The sequence below is a fragment of the Aricia agestis genome, chromosome 17 (assembly GCF_905147365.1).
Source record: "Aricia agestis chromosome 17, ilAriAges1.1, whole genome shotgun sequence".
NCBI classification, from domain to species: domain Eukaryota; kingdom Metazoa; phylum Arthropoda; class Insecta; order Lepidoptera; family Lycaenidae; genus Aricia; species Aricia agestis.
Window position 1 is genome coordinate 6,923,997 of NC_056422.1, and position 24,772 is coordinate 6,948,768.

General features: G+C 35.0%; 3 protein-coding genes across 3 annotated transcripts; 2 read left to right on the forward strand and 1 right to left on the reverse strand.

Moving 5' to 3' along the window:
- The first annotated feature begins 2,301 nt into the window (after positions 1 to 2,301).
- Positions 2,302 to 5,972, forward strand: LOC121735167 (troponin C). The gene is made up of 5 exons (XM_042125848.1): positions 2,302 to 2,439; positions 2,877 to 3,048; positions 4,792 to 4,894; positions 5,232 to 5,380; positions 5,730 to 5,972. Exons 1-5 carry the CDS (start codon positions 2,437 to 2,439, stop codon positions 5,756 to 5,758), a joined length of 456 nt encoding a protein of 151 aa, XP_041981782.1. The 5' UTR covers positions 2,302 to 2,436; the 3' UTR covers positions 5,759 to 5,972.
- Positions 5,973 to 7,708: 1,736 nt separating this feature from the next.
- Positions 7,709 to 10,657, forward strand: LOC121735166 (arylphorin subunit alpha-like). The gene is made up of 5 exons (XM_042125847.1): positions 7,709 to 7,889; positions 8,252 to 8,358; positions 8,609 to 9,412; positions 9,489 to 9,631; positions 9,822 to 10,657. Exons 1-5 carry the CDS (start codon positions 7,781 to 7,783, stop codon positions 10,582 to 10,584), a joined length of 1,926 nt encoding a protein of 641 aa, XP_041981781.1. The 5' UTR covers positions 7,709 to 7,780; the 3' UTR covers positions 10,585 to 10,657.
- Positions 10,658 to 11,116: 459 nt separating this feature from the next.
- Positions 11,117 to 23,436, reverse strand: LOC121735665. The gene is made up of 10 exons (XM_042126567.1): positions 23,355 to 23,436; positions 22,912 to 23,045; positions 21,969 to 22,796; positions 21,674 to 21,840; positions 20,611 to 21,502; positions 14,516 to 14,627; positions 13,858 to 13,994; positions 12,515 to 13,342; positions 12,207 to 12,373; positions 11,117 to 12,061 (listed from the first exon to the last, which is right to left on the reverse strand). Exons 1-10 carry the CDS (start codon positions 23,431 to 23,433, stop codon positions 11,170 to 11,172), a joined length of 4,236 nt encoding a protein of 1,411 aa, XP_041982501.1. The 5' UTR covers positions 23,434 to 23,436; the 3' UTR covers positions 11,117 to 11,169.
- Positions 23,437 to 24,772: the final 1,336 nt, after the last annotated feature.

Here is a 24,772-nt window from a genome sequence, read left to right on the forward strand (position 1 = left end):
ATATTTAAATTTTAGTATTGGTTTACTCAAATTTAAATTCTACCAACCAAGGGGGCCAACCCACACGTACCACAACCACACCACATTGCAACGACAAAATGTCGTCGAGCAGTGGTTACGTGTGAATGGTGTCGCTGCAGCTTTTTGTAGTTGTGTTGTGGTACCGACAAAATGTTGACGTGGAAGAGATACGTTGTGGTTGCGATGTGCGACGACGACTGCAAAATGTGGTAAGTTGTTCCCTACTGCATGTCTTGGTCCACTGTGCCTTGACGCATGTCTTGCACCATAGTGTCTTGACACATGCCTTGCACCATAGGGCACGGCACTGCAATGTATGAATGGTCCAGTTCATTTACAATACGAAATATACGCCCGACCACGTGGTGTGATTGTGGTTGTGGTTGTTGTGTGGTTGTGGTACGTGTGGGTTGGCCCTAATAATGCCGGAAAATTATATTCGGCATTATATTCGGCATCGGCTAGTATGCAGATTATATTTGGCAGCAGCGATGCTAAACCATAAAGTCGAGAAGACTACTAAGTTCCCGTTTTTAAGTCATGAAATAATTTTAAGCTAACATGCTTACTTGCAATATTAACAACTAGCTGTTGCCCGCGACTTCGTCCGCGTGGACTTTATAGTTGTTCCCGTACATTTATGGAGTCGTTAAACGCGCAAATCAGAAAAGTATATTGTGCGGGAACCGCACATTTTTCCGGGACAAAAAACATTCAAATTAGTATCTCCAATCTCATCAAAATATATTAAATAGTTTAGGCGATAATCATAAAAGTATATTGTGCAGTAACCGTACATTTTTCCGGGACAAAATGTATCTTATGTTCTTTTTCGGGACTCAAAGTATCTTTATACCCAGAAAAATGGATCCAGCCGTTTACGCGTGATGTCGTGACCACGCGAAATATAACGTTCCGCGCAGCTTCGCCCGCGTAAATTAGATATTCGACGACCTCTGTGGCTCAGTGGGTGGGCTGTCGGTAGCTCAAGCGGGGGGTCGCGGGTTCGAATCCCGCCGACGGAACAAAAGTTTTCAAAGTTCTTGGGTCATGAATGTGTATTAAATATGTGTATTATATAATAAAAATCTTAAATATATGTATAGTATAAAAGTATTAAATACTTATATTTCCATATTTTTTTTTATATAAATAAAAAAAATAATAAAAAAAGTATGGCACGTATTTGTGCCAAATAACAGAAAAATTGCTCCAGTATTTCGTGAGATAAGCCCTTTCAAATAATTTGCCCCGTTTTTTTCCACATTTTTTTCTATTTCTTCGCTCCTATTAGTCTTAGCGTGACAAAATATAGCCTTTAGCCTTTCTCGATAAATGGGCTATCTAACACTGCAAGAATTTTTAAAATCGGACCAGTAGTTCTTGAGATTAGCGCGTTCAAATAAGCCCTTTCAAATAATTTCCCTAATTTTTTCTACATTGTTCTCTATTTCTTCGCTCTCATTAGTCTTAGCGTAATAAAATATAACTTACAGCCTTTCTCGATAAATGGGCTATCTAACACTGGAATAATTTTTCAAATCGGACCAGTAGTTCCTGAGATTAGCGCGTTCAAATAAGCCATTTCAAATTATTTCTCCCGTTTTTTCCACACTTTTCACTATTTCTTCTCTTCTATTAGTTTTAGCGCAATAAAATAGAGCCTCTAGCCTTCCTCAATAAATAGGCTATCTAACACTGAAAGAATTTTTCAAATCGGACCAGTAGTTCCTGAGATAAGCGCATTCAAATAAGCCCTTTCAAATAATTTCCCCCCGTTTTTTCCACACTTTCCTCTATTTCTTCGCTCCTATTAGTATTAGTATGATAAAATATAGCCTGTAGCCTTCCTTGATAAATGGGCTATCTAACACTGAAAGATTTTTTCTAATCGGACCAGTAGTTCCTGAGATTAGCGCGTTCAAACAAACAAACAAACTAACAAACTCTTCCGCTTTATAATATTAAGTATAGATACGAGTAACGTACGTATTGCATAAGTCATATCCAAATTATCCAATGTATAGCTAAAAAAATTTGGATAGTACCCAGTACAAATAAAAATCAAAATCGGTTCACAAACGGTGGAGTAATCGTTGAACAACAAGACAATAATAAAAAATATATCCAAAGCCTAACTTACAAGTTACCACCTCCTACTTTTTATAAGCCACTTAAAAGTGTACCAACCCGCATGCGTGGATATGACACCAAATCCCTAAGTACGAGGTTATAGCGTTTGCCACGTCTGACGAGGCGCCACGTCACTTCTGACTTTTTACTTATTTTCGTATTCCTGAGCTTTTGCTCGCGGAATGCTCTATAAATATGGACGGCACGCTGGACTGAATTTCAGTGTAACAACACTCGCACTCGCTTTCGGTTCTTGTTACGTTACGACATAACTAAACAACCATGGTATGTGATTCTGTGAAGTGTAGTGCTTACCTAAGCTCTAAGATCTGTTTTAGATTATAATTGGATCCTAATTAAATATTTTTAGCAGCTTACTGCAATCATTAGTGATTTTTTGGATATTTTTCGTTATATAAAAGTCATATAACACTTCTGGAAGTTACTAAGTTAAACGAATTCTGAAATACTTAGAGAAAATGTTAAAAATTAAAAATCAAACACTTGACTTATCAAATTAATACAACTATGACTAACTTAGTACAAATATTATACGATCAATAATTTTGATTTTTAATAATTGAACTAACAAATCTTGATATTTTCCAGGAGATTAAGAATTTTGATTTAAAAAAAGTGAACTAACAAATCTTGATACCTTTAAAGCAGATCAAGAATTTTAATTTCTAAGAAGTGAACTAAAAAATCTTGATACTTTGCAGGACGATGCAGATGAGCAGAAGATGGCGATGCTCCGCAAAGCCTTCCAGATGTTTGACACGACCAAGTCCGGGTACATAGATGTACTGAAGATCTCTACCATCCTCAACACCATGGGTCAGCTGTTCGACGACTCCGAACTCCAGGCCCTCATTGATGAAAATGACCCAGAAAGTGAGTATTTACAAAGTGTGTTGGTTAGAGTGATAATAATAATAATAATTAGATTTGATAGGTACTGGTAGGTAGATAGGTAGATAACAGGATAGGATTTTATCGATATAAATAAAAATGATTTGTAAATTTCGTTAACTAAAACTCGAGAAAGGCTGAACTCGACTTGGCTAATTTTAGTCTTGAAAATATATTCGTGAAAGTCTAAGGAAGGTTTACTAAGAGGGAAGTGATTTCGGTTCACCGGGTATTCTAGTAAGACATTTAAGATTCAATAAAACAGTGAGCTAGAAAAAATATTTACAATATTATTAAACAATAGAAAATTTATAAAACAAAAAAAAAACGCAATTTACCATCAAGTCAAATTGAGATATAAAAAAATGTTTACATCCATAAAACTCAATATCTTAATTTGATAATTTTTACAAGCCACATAAAATGTTGGAGCCGAGCTCATTAGTGGATATGAAACAGAACGTATGTCCTAAATATCGTAAAGCTGTAAACACACTCAACAAAAAATATGTGTCATTAATCATTATATTTTAAAACAAGATAAACATTATTTCCTGATCACTGACAAAGCCATTCATATGACAGTACTTAGATAATATTTTTGTATCTTTTATATCGCTCGTTGCTAATATACCAAATTTTAAAAAGATAATTTTAAATAACTTAAATCCACCCAAGTAGCTATGAAAAATAACAATATTATTAAAATTAAGCGCAAAAGTGATGCTACATTAAAGATGATATTTGGCGTCACGTTACTCCTTAACCATAGCTTTTGTGAACACACCTTAACGCTCTAAACAAGATCGTAAAAGTAACTAGACGCATCAATCATGAGAGCTCTCGAGGCGGCGACACGTTCAAAGACACAGAAATAGTTTGGACGATGCTATTTCGGTTAAAACTCCAGTTCACGTAAAAATATTTGTACCTGATGGTTTATGTAAGAGTGTTCTATGAAATACTTGCGACAGAAATATACTTTACGGGGATCAAACGTTTTAAGAATCATTAATCGTGAAAAGTTCAGAACTTCAGAAAGTAAATTTGAATAAGAATTTCTTAAACTAATTAAATTGTAGTCTTTAGTGTAATATTGTAAATATATTGTGGCCTTTACCGATCATAGTTGTTACTTAGCAACCTGAAATAAATAAAAAATCTACTGTGAAATGCCAAACACCAAGTTTTAACTAATGAACATCTTTGGCAGTAGCATTACCAAAGGTCAAAGTACCAAACATAACAAACAAATAAAAATGTACCTAATAAATTAGATAGTACCAATGACGACGAAACAGTAACGATAATTCCACGCAAGTAATTTAGTCTGACAAAATATAGTAAACGACATTGTATAATTGTTAAATGTCCTACTACTCAATAGAACTAACTAATAACCATCCTTTATGCTTGTAATTAGAAGACAATAGATATGCAGTCGCTAGATATTTACTTGTACTCGTAGTGGTACATTAGAAAAGAAAATTAAATATTAGCAAACGTAAGTGTTATTTAAAAGAGTACTAAAACTGATTTACTTAATAAACGTTTTATGTTCGTGACAATTACTGACTTATCAAAATTTAGAACAAAAACTTTGTATTCATATTTTGTAAGGGTAATAGAAAATATATTGTAATACAGAAACAAAAAGTTAAGCTGTGCCTGTCATGTTACTCCTAGCGGTTTATAAAGGTTAATAAAAAATATTTTCTTTTTTAGGGGCTGGAAAAATCAATTTTGATGGTTTCTGCAACATCGCCTCCCATTTCTTAGAAGAGGAGGACGCTGAAGCTATGCAACAAGAACTGAAAGAAGCTTTCAGGTACTATAACACTAGTTTTTGTTTTAGACTCTATTTTAAGACTATGGGTTACTATAAATTGAATAACCTGAAACGTAAACCATTGCCTTTATAATTATGATAAAGGCAATGGTTTACGTTTCAGGTTATCCATATTTCATATTTTCCGTTAAAAGTGGAACCAGTATTGTGATTGATAACATTTTTGCAAAATAAACTTATAATATATAAAATAAACATGTTTTAGAAATAATCAGATATAATATTATGTTAATATTTTTATTAAATGTTATATCATACAACAATTTTGAAAAACATCCACAATATGAGAAACTAACTGTAAAATAATTTGCGGCAGATTATACGACAGAGAAGGCAACGGATACATCACAACATCAACACTGAAGGAAATCCTCGCCGCACTAGATGACAAACTGAGTAACGCCGACCTTGATGGCATCATTGCTGAAATCGACACAGACGGCTCCGGAACTGTAGATTTCGATGGTAAGTACAAACAAACTTCATATAACGAAAAGAAGGAAAGTACTAAATAGGTACTCTTCATTTTAAACAAGCAATCTTTCTATATTAGATGTACTATCAGAGAAGTGGATGCATAGACAGATGACGGACCTATTTCATTCGGTCGGGTTAAGTCAATTCAATATTATTCGTGATCTATCGGCTGGGTTTGACACAAGACCACCAAATTACGTAAGTCCGTCAACTGCTATATGAATCAATTTCCTCGGTGGTACATAGAAACTTACTAATTTGAATTAATTATTGAATATTTTAATCTTCGAATTCTTCTTTTGCTCAATGTTTTAATTAATATTTTCTTTCTTTCCAGAATTCATGGAAATGATGACAGGAGATTAAGGAACATTACCAATTTATCGTATAGGATATACTTAAGTGTGGTTGAAGGAACTGTTAGTGCTAGTTACAATATTAGCATAGAATTTTAATCTATCTTATAGATAGGAGTGATGTATTCGTTCTTAAGGATTATTTCCAAAATAATTTACATGATACGAATGTCATAATAACAACATTTTTTATTTCTACTTAAATAATATATTTATTTACAGTTTCCAAATGTTTTTTTCACTACCCTTACTAATTCATAGAATTATAATAATTTCAGTAAAACGTTCTTATCAAGACATGAGAAATTAAATAGTTTTTTTCTCTATTACTAAAGAGTTTACTTTTACTGCTGCCTTATTTTATTTTCGTTTTCAACGAACAAATAAAATGCAATTCGCAAATTAAAAATAATAACGTTGTAAGTATAGAATTGCATTTAATTTGTTCGTTGAATACAAAACTAAATTAAGGCAGCAAGTAAAAGTAAACATCTTATATATTTAAACGAGCAATTCTTGTATATATATAAATATATATTTGGAATCTCGGAATCGGCTCCAATGATTTTCATGAAATTTAGTATATAGGGGGTTTCGGGGGCGATAAATCGATCTAGCTAGGAATCATTTTTAGAAAATGTCATTTTATTCGTGTTTTATCGAATACCGAGCAAAGCTCGGTCAAACAGCTAGTTATTATTAATAAAAGGTATATGCAGATGCCAAGAATATGCTCGGTACTCATAGACATTCTTTACGTCTATTAAATCAGATATATCGTAACGGTCAGACGATAGATTCATGTATTAGTTACACTAGTCGTTAGCATTCTGTTCAGCAGCTCGAGTACATTTTATTAGATGGTCAATTAATTACTCGATGATCTTAATGACTGTTATTAATTTATCCTTTTGGAGTAGAGATCTCTGTAACAATGTAATCCAAGTACTTACTAAAAATAACACTAATAATGAAGTCACCACCTCAATCTCAATCTTAGTATCCATCAACTTGTTTCTCTCTTTCTGAAACTCTTCTAAATTCCCTTTTCTTTAAATCTCCTCGTATTTGTCTTCCAGAATATGCACCGTCGGTCATCAGCTATTTTTAATATTTCAGGACGACCGTGACCTTAAACTATCACGGACAAAGATTGCTTATTTTATGTCCCCCATGTTACGGGTGACGTCTTTCGGATTTCTGTATTAAATGGTGTTGGCTCTTTTTCATAACAAGAACTTGAGGAAGAGGTCACCAAGAAAGGTTAAATTACATAATACTTTTTTATAATACTTTCTCATCAGTTTTTCTGTTATTATTTATCAAAGAAGATAATCGAAGACACTCGTTATATACAAACTAAGGCGATAGAAATGATTTATCGTAATAGTAATTTATTTATTACTTGTTAACGATGACTTGCTGGGACGAAATTAGGTATGCTCCGCGGTCACAATTGGAAAATTGTCCAATTGCATTTTGCTTCCTCGAGGACACTGCTGCGTACAGTCGCGCTCGTACCACAATGTTATGTCATCTGTAATGTCAAGGATATTTTCTTTGTAACCTAATATGCTTTAAAGTTCAACATCACGTTCTTTTCTTTTCAAATCATCAGTCACAACTTTTTCCTTCATTTATTTATTTATTTACCAAGGCAGAAGAAATTCAAAACGAAGAAAATAATTTCAAATTGTAATATTCATAGTGCTCTTGTTATTTTCAAACGTAGGCAATGTCTCTCGCTTTGCATAGTAGTAAATATAAGTATATTAAATAGGGACAATTTCACGAAGCAAAAGCCATTGTACAAAAAATATAATACGTCCTATATCTATTTTCGTCGTGTGTATACCTAATAATAGCTAAATAGAAATATACCTCAAGTAATTTGGTTTTTCTGTATAAGTGTACTTATGAGATTATTTCCATTTAACCGCCCCCAAGATTTCAATTGAGTACTGAAATAGTAACGTAGCAAAGGTACATATAATATGTTGTTTAGGTCAAACACTTAGTTGGCAAGTTCACGATGTGCGCTATGCTTCCGCGGCCTTTGGAAATGTTCCTGTGGTTGTTCTTCTTGGGAAATGTCATCTCTGCACCAGACGATGACTTTTTTGGGATCATACAGGAAGGAGGTATTGTTTGAGAGTTTTTTTTTATTCAGAAAACTTACAGCTTGCCAAAAAATTAGTAAGGATACAAATTATGGAAACATAAAGCCAATTAAAAAGTTTTCACATAATATTATATAAGTAACCGAAAAGTGAAAAATGAAGCATTATTAATATGTAAGTAGCATGCACAACTGTAAGTCTAGTTATTATACTGCAATTACTGCTTTTTGTTCAAAAAATAACTGTAATTAATGAAAATAAAATTCTTATTCAAGTCTTATCTTATTTCTAATGAAAACAATCTGTCCAAATAGTACATCAACTTTGAAGTAATTACTTATTATATCATCCTATTAACGGAAAATTTGATTTCCTCATTATAGAGCTGGCTTTGAGTGATGATAAATACATAAAATATATAGTACCAGGATATCTTTCACAAAATAGTGCCAAGCATTTAAATTTGGACTTGAAGGATCTGGTATCAGAGGTAAGATTTTCAAAGGTTTTTATGATATGATATAATAGTCCTGGATGACGCCCGCAACGTTGTTACACTGAAATTCTTTTATCCTGCAAAAACCATACACTTTTCCGCAAAAAAAAACCAATCCATTCCCGTTTATATCTGTTTAATCATGAGGAAGTAAGAAACAGACAGACAGATACACTTTTGCACTCATAATTTTACTAAAAAGAGTAAGGATATAAATAATAATTAAAATTTTATACTTTTTTAGGGTAATGAACATTATAAAATACTACAAGAACATATTGAATCTGGACATGCCATGAAGGGTTTAACATTTAACTTGTATGACGATAACATGAGAGAAACTGCTATAACTTTGTTTAGACTTCTCAAAAATGTAACTGATGACAATGTACCACTCATAAAAGATTGGGCCACGAAAAACATTAACAAAGATATTGTAGATTATGCACTACGTCTTCTATCACTTTACAAAGATGTAGATTACGACTTTAAAAATAACCCACCGTTTATTAGCAAGCCAAATTATTTTGTAAACAGTGAAACAATAAACAAAGCTCTGAAACTCAAGATTAGCAATGGAAAGTTTGAGGAGAGAGAAGGTTTCATAAACCAATATTCTAGAGAAGAAAATATTGTTACACTAAAATCAAATAATTCCGGATGGAACTTCGAAGATTTGTGCCAGCAAAGATTAAATTATTTCAGAGAAGACATCGGCCTAAATAGTTACTACTATGGAATACATCTTATGTATCCTTTCTGGATGAGCAACGATGAGCTGTCTGACTTAGATCCTAGATTTGCGGAAAATTACTACTTTATACACAAACAACTGTTAGCCAGGTTAAACCTGGAATATGAACATGAGCAGTACCCGAGTTACTCTCCAATCGAAAAGTGTTTAGACAATTTCTTACCATATTTGGTTCATGATAATGGTGTTTCATTCCCTGCAAGATTAAAACATAATATCGGTGGTAGCTACTACCGCATAAAGAAGATTGATATTGCAATTAAAGAATGCCTTGACAGAGGTTTTATTTACATGGTAAGTTTGCACAATTATACATTTGCTCAGAAATTAGTAATTTTATTGGAAATTAAAGCATGATTTTTATTTTCAGGGCGGTGGTGTAAATATTTCTTTGACTGAAAATAATTATGTAGATTTAATTGCCAAGCTCATTCGTAGTAACTACGAAAAGCCTCCAGTAGCAAAATATGTCAAAAATTTTTACGGATATGGTGCCAACTACCCTACTACCAGGTACATTGTTATATTAATGTTATAATTATTATTATCCTTAACTATCCTCATAAAATTAAGTTAATTTAAGATTTTTATTTCAGTTTATATTATTATTAATTTTCTGGTATCCGCATATATATAAGCAAATAAAATATTCTCTAAATCATAATAAATTATATCCTATAAGCACTTATATTCCGTATTTCAGATACAACTCGGCTCCCTCGGTGCTACATCATCCTGAAACAACACTGCGAGATCCCATCTACTGGTCCCTTATTGAAAATATGTTGAATTACTTCTCAGAGTTCTCCAAAAAACTTGAGCCTTATAAATTAGCCGAATATGAAACAGAGGAATTTGAAATTGTTGATAATAGTTTCAGTAAAATGACAACTTTCTTCAACTTTTACAAATTTAAACTAAACAACATTTTTGGTGTAGATGATAGTAAATCATTGATTTTCGCTGCAAGAAAGGAAAGATTAAACTATTTACCATTTACCCTTAACTTTACAGTTAGTTCTCTAGTTAATAAAACTGGACATGTGAGATTATTCTTGGGACCACAGTGTGAAGAAACGGAGTGCTGGAAACAATACCACAGGTTTTTCGAGCTCGATATATTCCCATATACTTTTTCTGAGGGAATGAATTACGTTTCATGGAGTTCGGAAACTTCCTCAAGATATTCCTTTGATGACTACTATAATTTAGAATCTAGACAACCAAGAGTAAATAGGTATGACATGTTCAAATTTCCTGCAAATCTGATGATACCTAGAGGATTAGAGCAGGGTCTGAAATTCACTTTATTTGTAATGGTAACTCCCCAAAGTGATGTGTCAGATACGTTTGAACCATTCGGATTTCCATTCCATAGGCCGGCTATTGTTAACGAGAATTCACCATTCTTAAATTATAAATTTTATAACGTTTCTGTTTTTCATAAAGTTTCTCGGCATATTTAAATCAAATTTAGTTATTTTAAAGCTTGTAAAGATGTTAGATACTCATCACTAATAAAGTTTTGTTAAAAATGTATCTGCATAGTTATTTTCGTTAAAGACTATTTTTTTTTAATTTAATTTTTAGTAAAGCATAGGTTAGAAAAGACAACATTCTCCAATTTTTCCTTTAAACTATTTGAAACATAAAAATTCATAATTTCAAATTAAGTCTGGTAGTTTAAAAGTCAAGGCTAAGGACTTTGTTCATATTAAAGTATTTCCTGACAAACTAATACAGGAAATAGGCATAGTATCGTGGCGCCAGTGATCTGCTAAATCCTCTTTAGTCATCCTGTATGTATTGAATACCCCATAATATGATTATAATATTACAATTATCCAATTGCTTTATACGTAGGAAGCAAGGTGATTTTAGTAATTATTATCATATCAAAGATCTTCTAATAATATCTAGACAGTTAAGTGTAGAATTTAAACACAATGTGAATAATATATTATTATATTAAGTTTTTATCATAAATAACATTATAAATTACAGAACTAAATAGTATCATCCATTCATGTTAGGTAATCTTTCTCTCTCCTTTAGTGTTTTTTGACTTCATTGTCGTGGGAAATGTAATGGGGCACGTTGTACCTCCATGTCCAGTCTTCACCTTCGTGGACGATTTCGATATCCTCGAAGTACATGTTTGGCTGTCTGAAGTGCAGGTCGTGAACTGGGCGGTCGAACGGATAGCCCATAGGCTTGGAGTCCATTTCCAAAGATTTTATAGCATCAATCTTGGTGTCTCTGGCTTGGTATGGGTACACAATCACATACAGTTGGAAGGGGAAACCACCTTTGGTGCCCTTAGGCAGGAGCAGCCTCTTGGGGAAGGAGCCAGATTCCATCAACATATCAGTTGGCAGTTTGTTGTCAGCGAGCATCTTGTACATTTCACGAATGGGAGCAGAGTCTTCCTTGTAGAAGAAGAAGTCGCTAGACATACGCTCAATCTTGTTCTCTCCCTTCACCAATTTGTGAACGAACCAGTCCAATTCAACAAAGTTTTGCCAGTTGTCTTCGATGCTGATGGGGTAGCCCTTGCTGTCGTATTTGGGACCTAAGAACATCTTGACAACGGCGTCGCCTTCGATGTCAGACTTAACGTCTACAGTTACGGTGAAAGGTTTGTGGTTAAGACGTGGTTGACGTACGACGTAGTAAGGATTGTTCTTAGACTTAAGCTCCTCCTTGCTGTAGTAAGCACCGTTGGTGACTTCGAAGTCGTAAAAGTCGAAGTAAGTGATCAGCTTGTCTACTTTCACGCTATTAATCTTCACTCCAACATAGTGGAGCATGTCCTGGGTGTATGGGGTCAAGAATTTTTTGAACTCCATGATGTATTTCATGATTTTGCTGTACATCTGGTAGAAGATAGGGTCGCGCATGGAAGTTTGGTAGAAGTCCAGGGCTGATGGGATGAAGGAGTATCTGCAATAGAAGTAACAGTTAATCATCACGTAAGGATTTATTTATGTAAAATGATTTAAATACTTAATAAACAAAGGAACTGTAATTGTTAAGAATATCAAGTAAGTGTTTATAAAAAAAGTTAGCATATTGTTACTTGACTTACTTGTCAACTGGTTCAGGGGCAGCGCTCAAGATGTGGCGGGCGGTAACTTCATAGGAGTTATGGTTGTCACTTGGCATCATCTTGCCGTGGAGATCAGCGTTCGCTTGCCAGAAGTTTCCAATGAAGTTGACCGATTTCGAGTTGTGGAGGTCGATTTCTTGGTTGTACTGAAAATATAATAAATGATATAAATAAAATTATATCATACTTTCATACGTATAAGACGAAATCTGCCATGAGATTTTGAGACAAAGTATACTTAACTTAACTTAACTTAATGTATATTTTGAACTACTTAAATTACTTACAGCCTTGAAGTGGATCTTCTCGAGGTACTGGATGAAAGTCTTCTCATAAGTGTCCAAAAGTTGCATCTCCTCGGCTTTCTTGGTGTACAGAATTGAGTAGTGTTCTGGTCTTTGCACGAACGAGTGGTAGTAGTTCATGTACGGGCTGTAGCCGGTCTTGATGGGTTCCCACCAGGAGAAGTCGGGGATTTCGCTCATGCCATTGGCAAGACGCTCCAAGTAGTAGCGAGCCAAGATCTGCTGGTAGAAGTAGTAGTACACTTCACCACGACGTTCCTTCATTGCGGGGTACTCGTCTCCGTTCATCCAGAATGGGAAGTAGACGTGGAAGTAGAAGTAGTAGGCGTTAAGTCCAATGTCTTCGGTAAAGTAGGAGATCTTGAAGTCATCGTGAGAGTAAGTGGAGTAGTCGGAGTAGTTGGAGTAGAATACGTAGTGGTCGTCTTCGAGCATAACGCCCTGTTCGATTCCAAAGTCTGGGGTGATAAGACCTCCTTGCATCTTTGTACGGTACAGCCTTTGCCAGACATCAGAGTTGGAGAAGAGTTTCGGCCATACTTCATAAGGTGCTGGGAGAGCCAAGACCTTGGTGTCTGGGCGGTGGACGAGGGCGACGTAGTAAGCGTACAAGAACTGTTCCTCGTTCATCGAGATGCGAGCTGCTGCTGCGGTCTTGTAGAAGGTTTCGAAGTCCTTGGCGTAGAAGAAGAGGTGGAATAGAGCGACGGCTTCCTCCCTTTGTCTCTCGTAGAAGATCGAGAAAGGTACATTTTTGGGCATGAAACCACTCTTGTACAGTTCCAAGAATTCCTCAACGGCTTTCTTGTTCTGAAAAAAGAATTTAGCATTTATTAACAACGTTACACTTGCAGACAACTCTCTTAAATATATACAATGCATATATGCAATACAATTATTTTCGATGACAGTCATGTTTTTGGAAAAGATTAATAGTAGGTACGATTAAAATAAAATATGAAAGCTCAAACTCTGAAATCTTGTAGGTGCAATAAAAAGCAGTAGTTTCGCTTCTTCACTGCGAGCATTCACTTGTAATGTAACACTATAGATTCGTTTCACGATCACGATCATTACATTTCACGTCGTGTAATGTAAAATTAACGATTCGACTTTGAGCACTACATTACAATACTATCTCCCAGACTGACGAGCATTCTCGTGTAATGTAACATTCGACTTTGAGCATTGCATTGCTAGTGAAGTTACAAGTTACACACTGTAAAGCTCGACTCTGTAACGTTACATTACAAGCGAATGCTCCCGGTGAGGGAGCACCTTTACATATTGATGCTGCTCTAATGGATTATTATTTTGTTACTTACTGTGTAGTCGTCTACATTGAGCTGACCCAAGTGGTAGCTGGCGCCGAGCTTGTAGTAGTCAGCCTCGGTATCCACCTGGCCCTTGTGCATGAACAGCTTCAGGACCTCCTTCTGCTTGAGAACCAGCTCATTGTCAACTAAAAAAAGATTTTAGAAATAAGTATTCCATAAAATAGCCATTCTATGTTATAGCTAGAGAGTAGAAAATTTCCATATTATAAAATGTGTAAACTTCAATGGAAACATATGCCGCGTTATTTTGAATAATGTATAACGTAGACTTTATAAACTTCTTCATTCAAAATTTATTATGAATAATATATTCAAATATATTATTCATAATATATTTTGAACAAGACACAAAGAAGACCAGCAACTTGGTGGAACAACTTGAAGAGAAATATACGAAAGCTTAACTACTGAGACAACCCACAACCTAAAATTCTGGCGCAAATGTACATAGAGACCCGACCCAAGATAAACTGGGAACATGGGTTGGACAAAGAAAAAGATTTTGTGCCTGTGTTAATAAATTATTGGAATTAAAATAATATTAATATTCTTTTAATATGTAAAGTTACGTAAGAATTGTGCGAAAATGAAATATCAAAAACTTAAAAAACAAATTGGCAATTTATGGAATAAAATTTAAACTTACCAGTCTTAGTTTTGTAGTGATGCTCGGGAGCTTGGATGGCGCTTCCCAGGGCGATCGCTACAAGAGCAGCAAGTACCACAGCAGTCTTCATCTTGGACAGACCAGAAGGTAACTGTACCGATGATGGAGTTACATGCCCCTTTTATAATCAGATTTATCAGGTGATTCGCGAATATTTGTTTGTTTACCTTATCTCTTGTAACCTCTACTGATAGCCTGAGAAAGAAATAAAAATAATTTTTGAGATCCGTTTCTATCCATACTAATATTATAAATGTGAATGTGTGTATGTTTGTCTGTCTCTTCGCGCCCAAAAAGCTGAACTGATTTAGCTGAAATTTGGTATAAAGATACTTTGAGTCCCGCTAAAGACATGGGATACTTTTGTATGGGATAAATGTAGTACATGTAGGGCTTCAAGGTGATAAACTAATTTTGGAGTATGCGGAGTTGCGGGCTTCGTCTAGCAACATTATAATACTAGCTGTGCCCCGCAGTATTGCCCCCGGTTCATTAAGGCGAGGATAAAGCCCAATTTGTTATTCCGCGACTTCCGGTTTACCTAGTTCCAATATAATAACGAAGTTTTAAAAAATATGAGGTATAAAGCACAATATTTAAAATACCTTAAACCATAAACATTTTAATAAAACTTAATACTTTGGCTGTAATTAATTTACAAACTCACCTCCGATAAAAATCTATTTCATCGGAATATAAGTATTAACTAGGATAATTATACATTTTATTTGAATAAGTTGTTAGTTTATCTATATTAAAAATTCTTTAACCGAACAATTTTGTTTCTTAATGTTTATTTCCAAAGATATTTAAAAAAAACATGAAAAATAGAGAAAATCCGCTCGAGTGATTTCAGTTCTATGCTAAGCTAAAATTAATCTTATTGCGATGCGTATACGCTTCGTCTTTGGTTGTGTGCAAAGTTATCGTTTTGGATTGAGATTAATCCCCGCCTTAATGAAGATAAATTCTAGGGGCCATGGGTATCAGCAAACTCCATAGTCCATACCAAATTTTATTAAAATCGCTTTAGCCATTTAGACGTGAAGAAGTGACATAGTACGTTTATGAGTTAAACGTTCGTCTTTATAATAATATGAGTGTGATAGTGTGATTTTTGTTAATGAATCGAATATCATAAATATTATCTATATATTAATATGTGAGCCAAAAACTTTGTAACCCTTTTTACGAAAAATGGGGAAACGCAAGTGCTTGAAATTTTGCACAGTTATAGTTTATATGGTGAAGGAGTGCATCGAGCTAATATTATTTTGAAATTATGCTTTTATAATATTACATTTTTTTAACAAATAAAACATTACACACACTAGGAATGACAGATTTTTGAGTGACAAGCCTATACATACAAATTATACTCTTTTATTTATGGTTGAAGTCTGTTGACAAGAAGGTGACAAATTGAAAATGGATTATAGTTTTTTTATGGAATCTTAGATACTATTAGACAATGCTTACACGGCCAGTCTGAGATCAGCTGAGTCCCAGGGACAAGAGTTGAAAAGAATATGATAAAGTCAATATTGTCTTACAAAATATAGGTAGTAGTCCTAATGTTATTGAAACTAAGGTCGAATTTCGACCATTGGGCGAACTCTAGTATTCCTAGATAGCCCATAGCAGCTCTTATGTAACTTACATATTAAGGACCTGTTTCACCACTTTCTGATAAGGTACCGGATAGGACATCCACAACTTATTTGACAGATGCTCCATACTCTATCTGTCAAGTTAAGTTGTGGATAGCATATCCGACACTTATCAGGAAGTCGTGAAACAGGCCCTAAATGCAATAAAAAGTAAAGCGGAGGAGTAAATGTATCGAGATAATCGTAACGATATCGAAAACAATAATTAGTGTTAAAAGTATAGAAACTGGCAAAAACAATTCGATATTTCCCACACATGTGAATGTTTTGATGACGTAAAATATGAATATATTTCTGCAATATTATTCACGCTAGTGGCAGCACCAGCACAGACAGTAAACAAAAAGTTTGACAACGTTTATGTCAATATTCTGATATGACGTGTGCAGCATGTTGGATTTTGGTTGGATAAATAAATAATCCAACCAAAATCCGACATGTTACCGTGTGTGCTAGTAATTAGGAGTAACCATAAAGTTAATATACCTAGCGGAATAGAGAAACAAAGGCCTGAGCAAGAGAGATGTCACTATCAGTAACACTGCGTGGTAAAAAGAGACGTGTGATACATCACTCTTTTTTTGACGTCCAGTCGGCACGTGCCGCACGTTGACAATTTAATCTCATAGAAATCGTGTTCAATCATGCTTGTGTAAGTGTATACGTACACATATTTTTGCACACAGATGAAACCAATTTCGGTTTTGTTTGACAGCTCGAGATTGTTGTTCTATTCCGCTAGGTAAGTATATTAACTTTATGGGAGTAACGTAATTTTTTATTTATTTATTTTATTTAAATCAGGCTTATTGGCCCTAATCCCTATTACCGTAGAGCTCGTGCGGACTGGAAATTAATTGTGTTAACTACGTTAGGTAAATTCAAGCGTTTCGTAAGAGTTTCCACGAGAAATAAAACAAAGTTAATTCACTTACTTGGCTTTTTTATTTCGGTAAGAAAAATATTATTTCAACATAAAATTCTATTATATCGAAGGAAACCATGCAAAAAGACCAACAATAATTAATTATTACAAAACATTATATTGCCAAGCTCTCCTATTTTGTTTGAACTTGGTTTGTGGTTCTAAGGAATTTTTTTCTGCTTATTATCTCTATTCGATTTAATTATGTCATGCATATTTTAATTCGAATCTTCTTCAATTACATAATAATATTTATTAATGTATTGATTATGTTTTTCAGTGATAAAATATTATTGTTTTTGTACGTGAGCTTTCGAGTAAGATAAGAGATTGTTTAATTTCTTTTAATTGCATGTTTTGATCTATGTTGTGCCTGCTGTAGTCATGTTTTAGACAGTAGGCATAATATATTTTACTTACTAACTTCTATCAAGCTTGTGATACTTGTTAGTACAATGTTCATGAAATATACAACTAGTATTCATCACGTTAGATATTACTAAAATACTATTAACCTTTAGTGATGTTGACATCTATTTCGATTATCATCAAGGTTTTGGAAAAACATTGAAAAAATATTAGTGAATAAAAGGAACAAAACAACATCATTAGATAAATACTAAATGATGGCATCGTTAAAAAGTAAAAGCCATCTAACCCGAAAACTGTTCTCAAGAAACAGAAGGAGACGTTTAGAGGCGAAAACGTAGAAGAAATGTAGAGGAGACGTTTAGAGGCGAAAATGTTAAAGAGAGGTTTAGAGGCAAAAACGTAGAAGAGACGTAGAGGAGACGTTTAGAGGCGAAAACGTAGAGGAGACGTACGTAACGTAGAAGAGGAAAAATACAGTGTTGGCGCTAATATGTGTGTGTAATGTCTTAAACTAGTTTTGGTGATGGTGGCCAGTTTGACTGAAACCAAGTCAGATACACAGAAGTAATGGTAGTGTGCAACCCAAGTCCATATACATATTATATGTGTAGTACTATGTGTAGTACACAACGAGCCTCTCTTGCTATTTCGTAAACTAGTGGGACAGATAATATGACACGATCGGTGAGAGATCAGGTGTAGGACAGGATTTGCCCACCCAATGCGGGGATCATGTTTCGTGTCAGAGAGTCAGGACTGAGGTGATCTGCATCGTCCTAGTCTTAAATACATTCTGCGCAACGCAGAAATGGAACTTCGAGTCAATGAAGGTGACGTGCTGGCACTAGAAACAAAGAGAAGCCTGCTTATATTATACAAGAATACGCAAGATGTGTATTGTGTAATCACTTCAAACAAAATAATGATATTGTACCCGAAGTGCAAAACGATACAGCGTGTACCACAATTTTTTCCAAAAACACATAAAAACATTCTATGGTGTCCTCACCACGCCAACTGAGGTGCTATAAGTGCTACGGGGTTCTCGTAAATGTAAAGTGTTTTAAATTACGATTGAATTCAAGAAAAAGTATTTGTTGTATATGTTATTATATGACTACTTATTATTTGTTTTAAGATCCTAATACTAATCTTATTTTACTTACTTTAATCAGATTACTTATTTTATGATCTTTAATAAAAATATAAAATATTTCGGGATTTCCTTATTTCGAAAATCTCCGAAAATATATTTTAATCTGTGATAAACAGTAATAGAGCAAGAGCCTGCGATGGCCAGGCTAAAGTAAAGTAACCGCGACTGAAACTCCATAATTGCTGGTCGTTCTTACCTCTGTAAAGGTCATAATCAGGTAAACTATCAGCTTTCTTTAAACTGAGGAAGGTCTGGCCTTCGTAAGCTCTTGGTCCATAACTCAGCCACATTCCAATTTTTTTTTGAGGATGAATATTATAGAGAAGAGAACGCACATGTTTAATATACAATGTGATAATACTTTGGGTGTGTGTGAGATCTGTTACATAGAATTCACTGTGAACGTAGCATCGCTGAAAGAGCATTTTTTTTCTGATTTCTATTAGTCCAGGGCGTCATGAATTTGCTCATGCAAAAGTGAATTGGCACATACACATTTTTAAGTATTAGCAATTTGTTTGCTTGCACTCTGTATAGCTGTGTCTCAAGTGACACATTTTATAGTAATAAAATATAATATTATTTTTATTTTTAAATAATTAATGATATTAAATTACGGCCAGGTGCCAAAATATTATGCTTGTACTTTGCACTTTGTATCCTAAACTTTAACACTTGACGAAATGGGATGAAACCTACGAATAATAAATCTATTTATTATTCGTAGGATGAAACAAAAAAATATATTCGTCCCCTCTTTATAATAATTACAGTTACATAGGTCACCTTTAAAATAATAATAATAATATCTATACATAAAATAAAACTGTAGAAATGACAATTCTATACATTAAAGATATCCAAAAAATAATAAGCGGGGGCTGTTACTACATCGCTATAGAAGCCAAAACTGTGGTTAGTTTTTTGTCTGTCTGTCTGTCTGTATGTTTGTTCCAGCATCACACGAAAACTACTGATCCGATTTGAATGCGGTTTTCGCAGATATGTTTGTCTTCTTCCAACTTAACATCTGGTGTACAGAATTTTTTTCCCCCCACCTCTCTAAGGGGTCAAAAGAAGGGGTAAGATTTTGTACCAAACTTTTTTCTTTAACACGAAAACTACTGATCGGATTTGAATACGGCTTTCGCAGATATATTTATCTTCTTCCAACTAAACATTTGGTGTATAAATTTTTCCCCCCTCACACCTCTAAGGGGACCAAAGGGCTGCGCCCCCCAAACCCCCCCCCCCCCCTCCTGGTAATGTTGCTAAGCAAATTGTGTTGCGTCGTTAGTATTTAGTTTTACTTCTCCTTCTTTAGAATCAAAGTAAGTTATTTATTAAAAGTGAAATTAATCTAACTAAAACTAAACATGCAGATTTTGTGTGTTGTTTGATTAATATGTGGGAGGCTTTGCCCCTGCCCCTACTGGGAACTGGGGAATAATGCTGGGAACTCAAATAAAAGCCGTCTTCATATCCATACGGATGCCCGGATTGGCAATTTGTATGAATATGAAGACGGATTTTTTTGAGTTCCCAGCATTGTTCTCATAGCAAAAGTTGTTCATTTTGACGGACTCATTTGATGGTTTCAAGGATAACGGTGCTTACACTAACATCTTGAATAATATTATATGCACTAGAACTAGTTACATCTACCTCAATTTGTATTATAAGTGTTTTATTACTGTTAAAACAGGAGTTCCTAACATTTTCTTTATTACGAAATCAATTTTCAAATACAATTAATTACCTCAAGGCATAAAACATGGTTATTGTTTTTAGCTTCAGAAATTTTATTTTTATTTCTTTAGAAAGTATTAGAGTAAAACGACAAAATATTATATTATATTTTATTAAGGCACTAATAAATACTTATAGAATATTATATGATTATAAATAAATATGACATATACAGTAACATAAATCAGGTTTTCACATATCAGTGCTTGTTGACGTCGTTGTAGTGTTGTGTGTTGAAGGGGATATTGTACTTCCATGGCAGGTCCTCTCCCTCGTGGAAGATCTCGACTTCCTCGAAGTACATGTTGGGCTGCTTGAAGTATACCTCGTGGACGGGACGGTCGAAGGGGTAGCCGAAAGGCTTGTTGTCGAGCTCCAAGTTCTTGATGGCTTCCAGTTTGACAGTCGATGGCTCGTATGGGTAAACCATCACGTACAGCTGGAAGGGGAAACCGCCCTTGCTACCCTTAGGCAGCAGCAGCCTCTTGGGGAAGTCGCCGTTGTATGACTCGGGTGTCATGTCGCTGGGCAGCTTGCCCTCGGTGAGCATCTTGTTCACGGTGTAGACCGGAGCGGAGTCCTCCTTGTAGAAGAAGAAGTCGGTAGACGAGCGCTCCACCTTGTTCTGTCCCTTGACGAGTTTGTGGACGAACCAGTCCAGTTCCACGAAGTTTTGCCAGTTATCTTCTAGGCTAATGGGGTAGCCCTTGCTGTCGTATTTGGGACCGAGGAAGATCTTGAAGACCGCGTCACCTTCAACGTCGGATTTGACGTCGACGCTGACGGTGAAGGGCTTGTGGTTGAGACGAGGTTGGCGGACGAAGTAGGATTGGTGGTTGGATTTCATCTCCTCCTTGGTAAAGTAGAGACCGTTGCTGACATCGAAGTTGTAGTAGTCGAAGAAGGTGACCAGTTTGTCGACCTTGACGCTGTTGATTTTGACTCCAACGTAGTGAAGCATGTCCTGGGTGTACGGGGTCAAGTATTTCTTGTACTCGATGATGTATTTCATGATCTTGCTGTACATCTGGTAGAAGATGGGGTCACGCATGGATGTCTGGTAGAAGTCCAACGCGGAAGGAATGAAGTTGTATCTAGAAAGAATAATAGTAATAAGTAAATATCCTAAATTAATAATGATATGGGCTTAGTTACTAAAGTCCAGTAATACGACATACGTATAAGATTCAGCATGGTAAATTATCATATTAAGTAAACTTTAGATTTTCATGATAATGTATATAGATAGTAAATTCACAACTTACTTGTTGATTGGTTCAGGAGCAGCGCTAAGGATGTGTCGGGCGGTCACTTCGTAAGAGTTGTGGTTGTCGTTGGGCATAATCTTGGAGTGGAGATCAGCATTAGCTTGCCAGAAGTTGCCAACGAAGTTGACAGACTTGGAGTTGCGCAGGTCAATTTCCTGGTTGTACTGAAAAGTAAATTTATTTATTAGTATGCAATATTAGAAAAACTAAAATTTGGTGTATGAAATAGGCTCTTTCTTAAATGGTATTTACTAATGTGTTGTTAGTTTATAAAGTCGTTAATGATACATACTGCCTTGAAGTGGATCCTCTCGAGGTATTGGATGAAGGTCTTTTCGTAGGTGTCCAAGAGTTGGAGCTCCTCAGATTTCTTTCCGTATGGGATCAGGAATTCTTCGGGCCTCTGGACGAATGAGTGGTAGTAGCTCATGTACGGGCTGTAGCCAGTCTTGATGGGTTCCCACCAGGAGAAGTCAGGGATTTCACCCATGCCATTGGCAAGACGTTCCAGGTAATAACGAGCCAAAATTTGCTGGTAAGCATAGAAGTAGACTTCACCGCGACGTTCCTTCAATGTAACGTAGTCTTGGCTGTCCATCCAGAAGGGGAAGTAAGCGTGGAAATAGAAGTAGTAGGCGTTAAGGCCAATATCTTCCGTGAAGTATGAGATCTTGTATTCATCGTTGTGGTATGTAGTGTAGTCTGAGTAGTTGGCGTAGATCACGTAACGGTCGTCCTCAACCATAACTCCTTGGTCCATTCCGAAGTCTGGGGTGAAAGTACCTTCTTGCATCTTTGTACGGTATACTCTTTGCCATACATCCAGGTTGGTGAAGAGTTTTGGCCATACTTCATATGGTGCGGGTAAAGCCAAAGACTTGGTGTCTTCGCGGTGGATCAAAGCAATGTAGTATGCGTACAAGAATTGACCTTCGTTCATGTAGATGCGAGCGAAAGCTGCAGTCTTGTAGAAGGTTTCAAAGTCCTTGGCGTAGAAGAACAGGTGGAATAGAGCTACAGCCTCTTCACGTTGTCTTTCGTAGAAGACTGAGAAGGGCTTATTTTTGGGAAGGAAGCCAGTCTTGAAGAGTTCTAGGAATTCTTCGACGGCCTTCTTGTTCTGAAAAAAAACGTGACATAAAATTAACTATAATCTTGATAACCGTATTATTAGGAAAAGGTTTGGCAAATCAAAATATAGTTGGTCTTACATGTATAATTGCATTGAAACTTACCGTGTAGTGGTCGATGTGTTCTTCGATGCTGAAGTCATGACCGATCTTGTAGTACTCAGCCTCAGTATCGACTTGACCGGGGAAGTGGAACAGATTGAGGATCTGCTTCTGCTTCAACACCAGGTCATGGTCAACTGTAACAAAATTAATAACTGGATTAATGAAAGAGAATGTATTCTATGTTTAAAATACATTTTTTTTGTGATTTTTAGGAATTAATTTCTACAAATCACTTAACTTTAGTAGATCTATTGAGGCATCAATGCTAAATAGATTTGCTAGATATAACCAGCTCAAGAGCTAGATATAGTAGCAAAAGAAAAAAAAATATTCAATACTAATTTTGTCTCGAAAGAAATATATTTTTACGAGGTTTAAAACATTTGCCTTTAATTTAAAATTGTAGATATTATATTTATCAATTTTCAAGATCATAATCTTACCCGGCTTGGTTTTGTAGACCCACTGAGGCGAAGCCAAAGCGAGTGCTACAAGAGTAGCTAATACCACAGCAGTCTTCATGATTGCCAGCCCAGAAGGTAACTGTAACAAATCTGCGAAAGCTTCAGTTTTTATACTATTCGTTTCTTTATCTGAATCACACAATCATCTCCTGGTAACAGTTTGTTTGTGTTTTCTCCCGTATCAGCTGTTATCTTAGTGACCCCAACACATTTGATAGATTCGGCCTCGTGTTTTCTTTATTGCATGCCACGGAATATTATCACATCATCATTTTTTATGTAGCATCTATTGCAATATCATACTGAGCAGTTGACATTATATGACCTTCTGAAAACATTTAATTCACATTAGAAACCTCAAGCGCCTCTATATCCTAAAATCTAAATATAATAATAAGTTTGTTCGTTTCGCTGATCATCGTTTATTTGTTTTTATATCGAGTTATTAAAACATCATAATAGAGTGGATTTCAACAACTTGCATTTTTTATATAATTTTGGTGGAAATTTTTGTTTCCACCAAAATTGGGGATTAGTAGTTTAGGGGAAACTGGTACGACAACCACCACCTAGACGAGATAGCTTGTGATAGAATAAAGTGAATGGTGTATTTTTTATGCTTCAAGAATCAATGGTATTTTGTAAAAATAATGTTTTACACACCCTCTTACCCAAAAAATATACCCACGAAAATTGGAATTTGCGAGAAACATCTAAAAATATAATCTTTAAAAAAAACTACGTGCACTAAAGTTATAGCACATTAACTTAACTATAAACAAACCAAAACTCTACCGATATTCAAAATAACAACATGATATTATTGCCACAAGTAGGATAATTTAAGTACACCAAAATTGTATAAAATCGGGGGTTTTGTGATAAAACGGTTTTCTTTCATTTCTGTCTGGAAACTGGTACGACCCAGCCCACAGCCACCTCCTAAACTGGTTAGTGTGTGGCTGAATGAAGTAAATGGCGTATATTTTGTGATCAATGGTATTTTGTAGAAACAACGTTTCGTAAATCCCACCAAAATTTAAAAATTCTCCGCGACAGACCTAAACTGTGTCATAAAAACTCAACTACAGAAGTTAGTACAATTAAATTCATATAATATTATGAAGAGTCAACTATATAAAACGACTAAGTACATAAAAATAAAAATCTAATCCAGTATCAAGTTTTCTGTTAATCGGTAATATTGAGTAAAATAGTTCGGCAACAAGCCACCAAAATTGGAAATTGCCTATTTATGTTTATTTTCTTGGAAAACAATAATTCTTTAAAAAAAATAAGGATAGGCCCAAATTATAAGCGTTATGTTTTACTTTTAAAATCAAAAATGAAAACGATATATTGAAAAAATAAGATAGTTTTCAGCCTTGCCGCGCAAA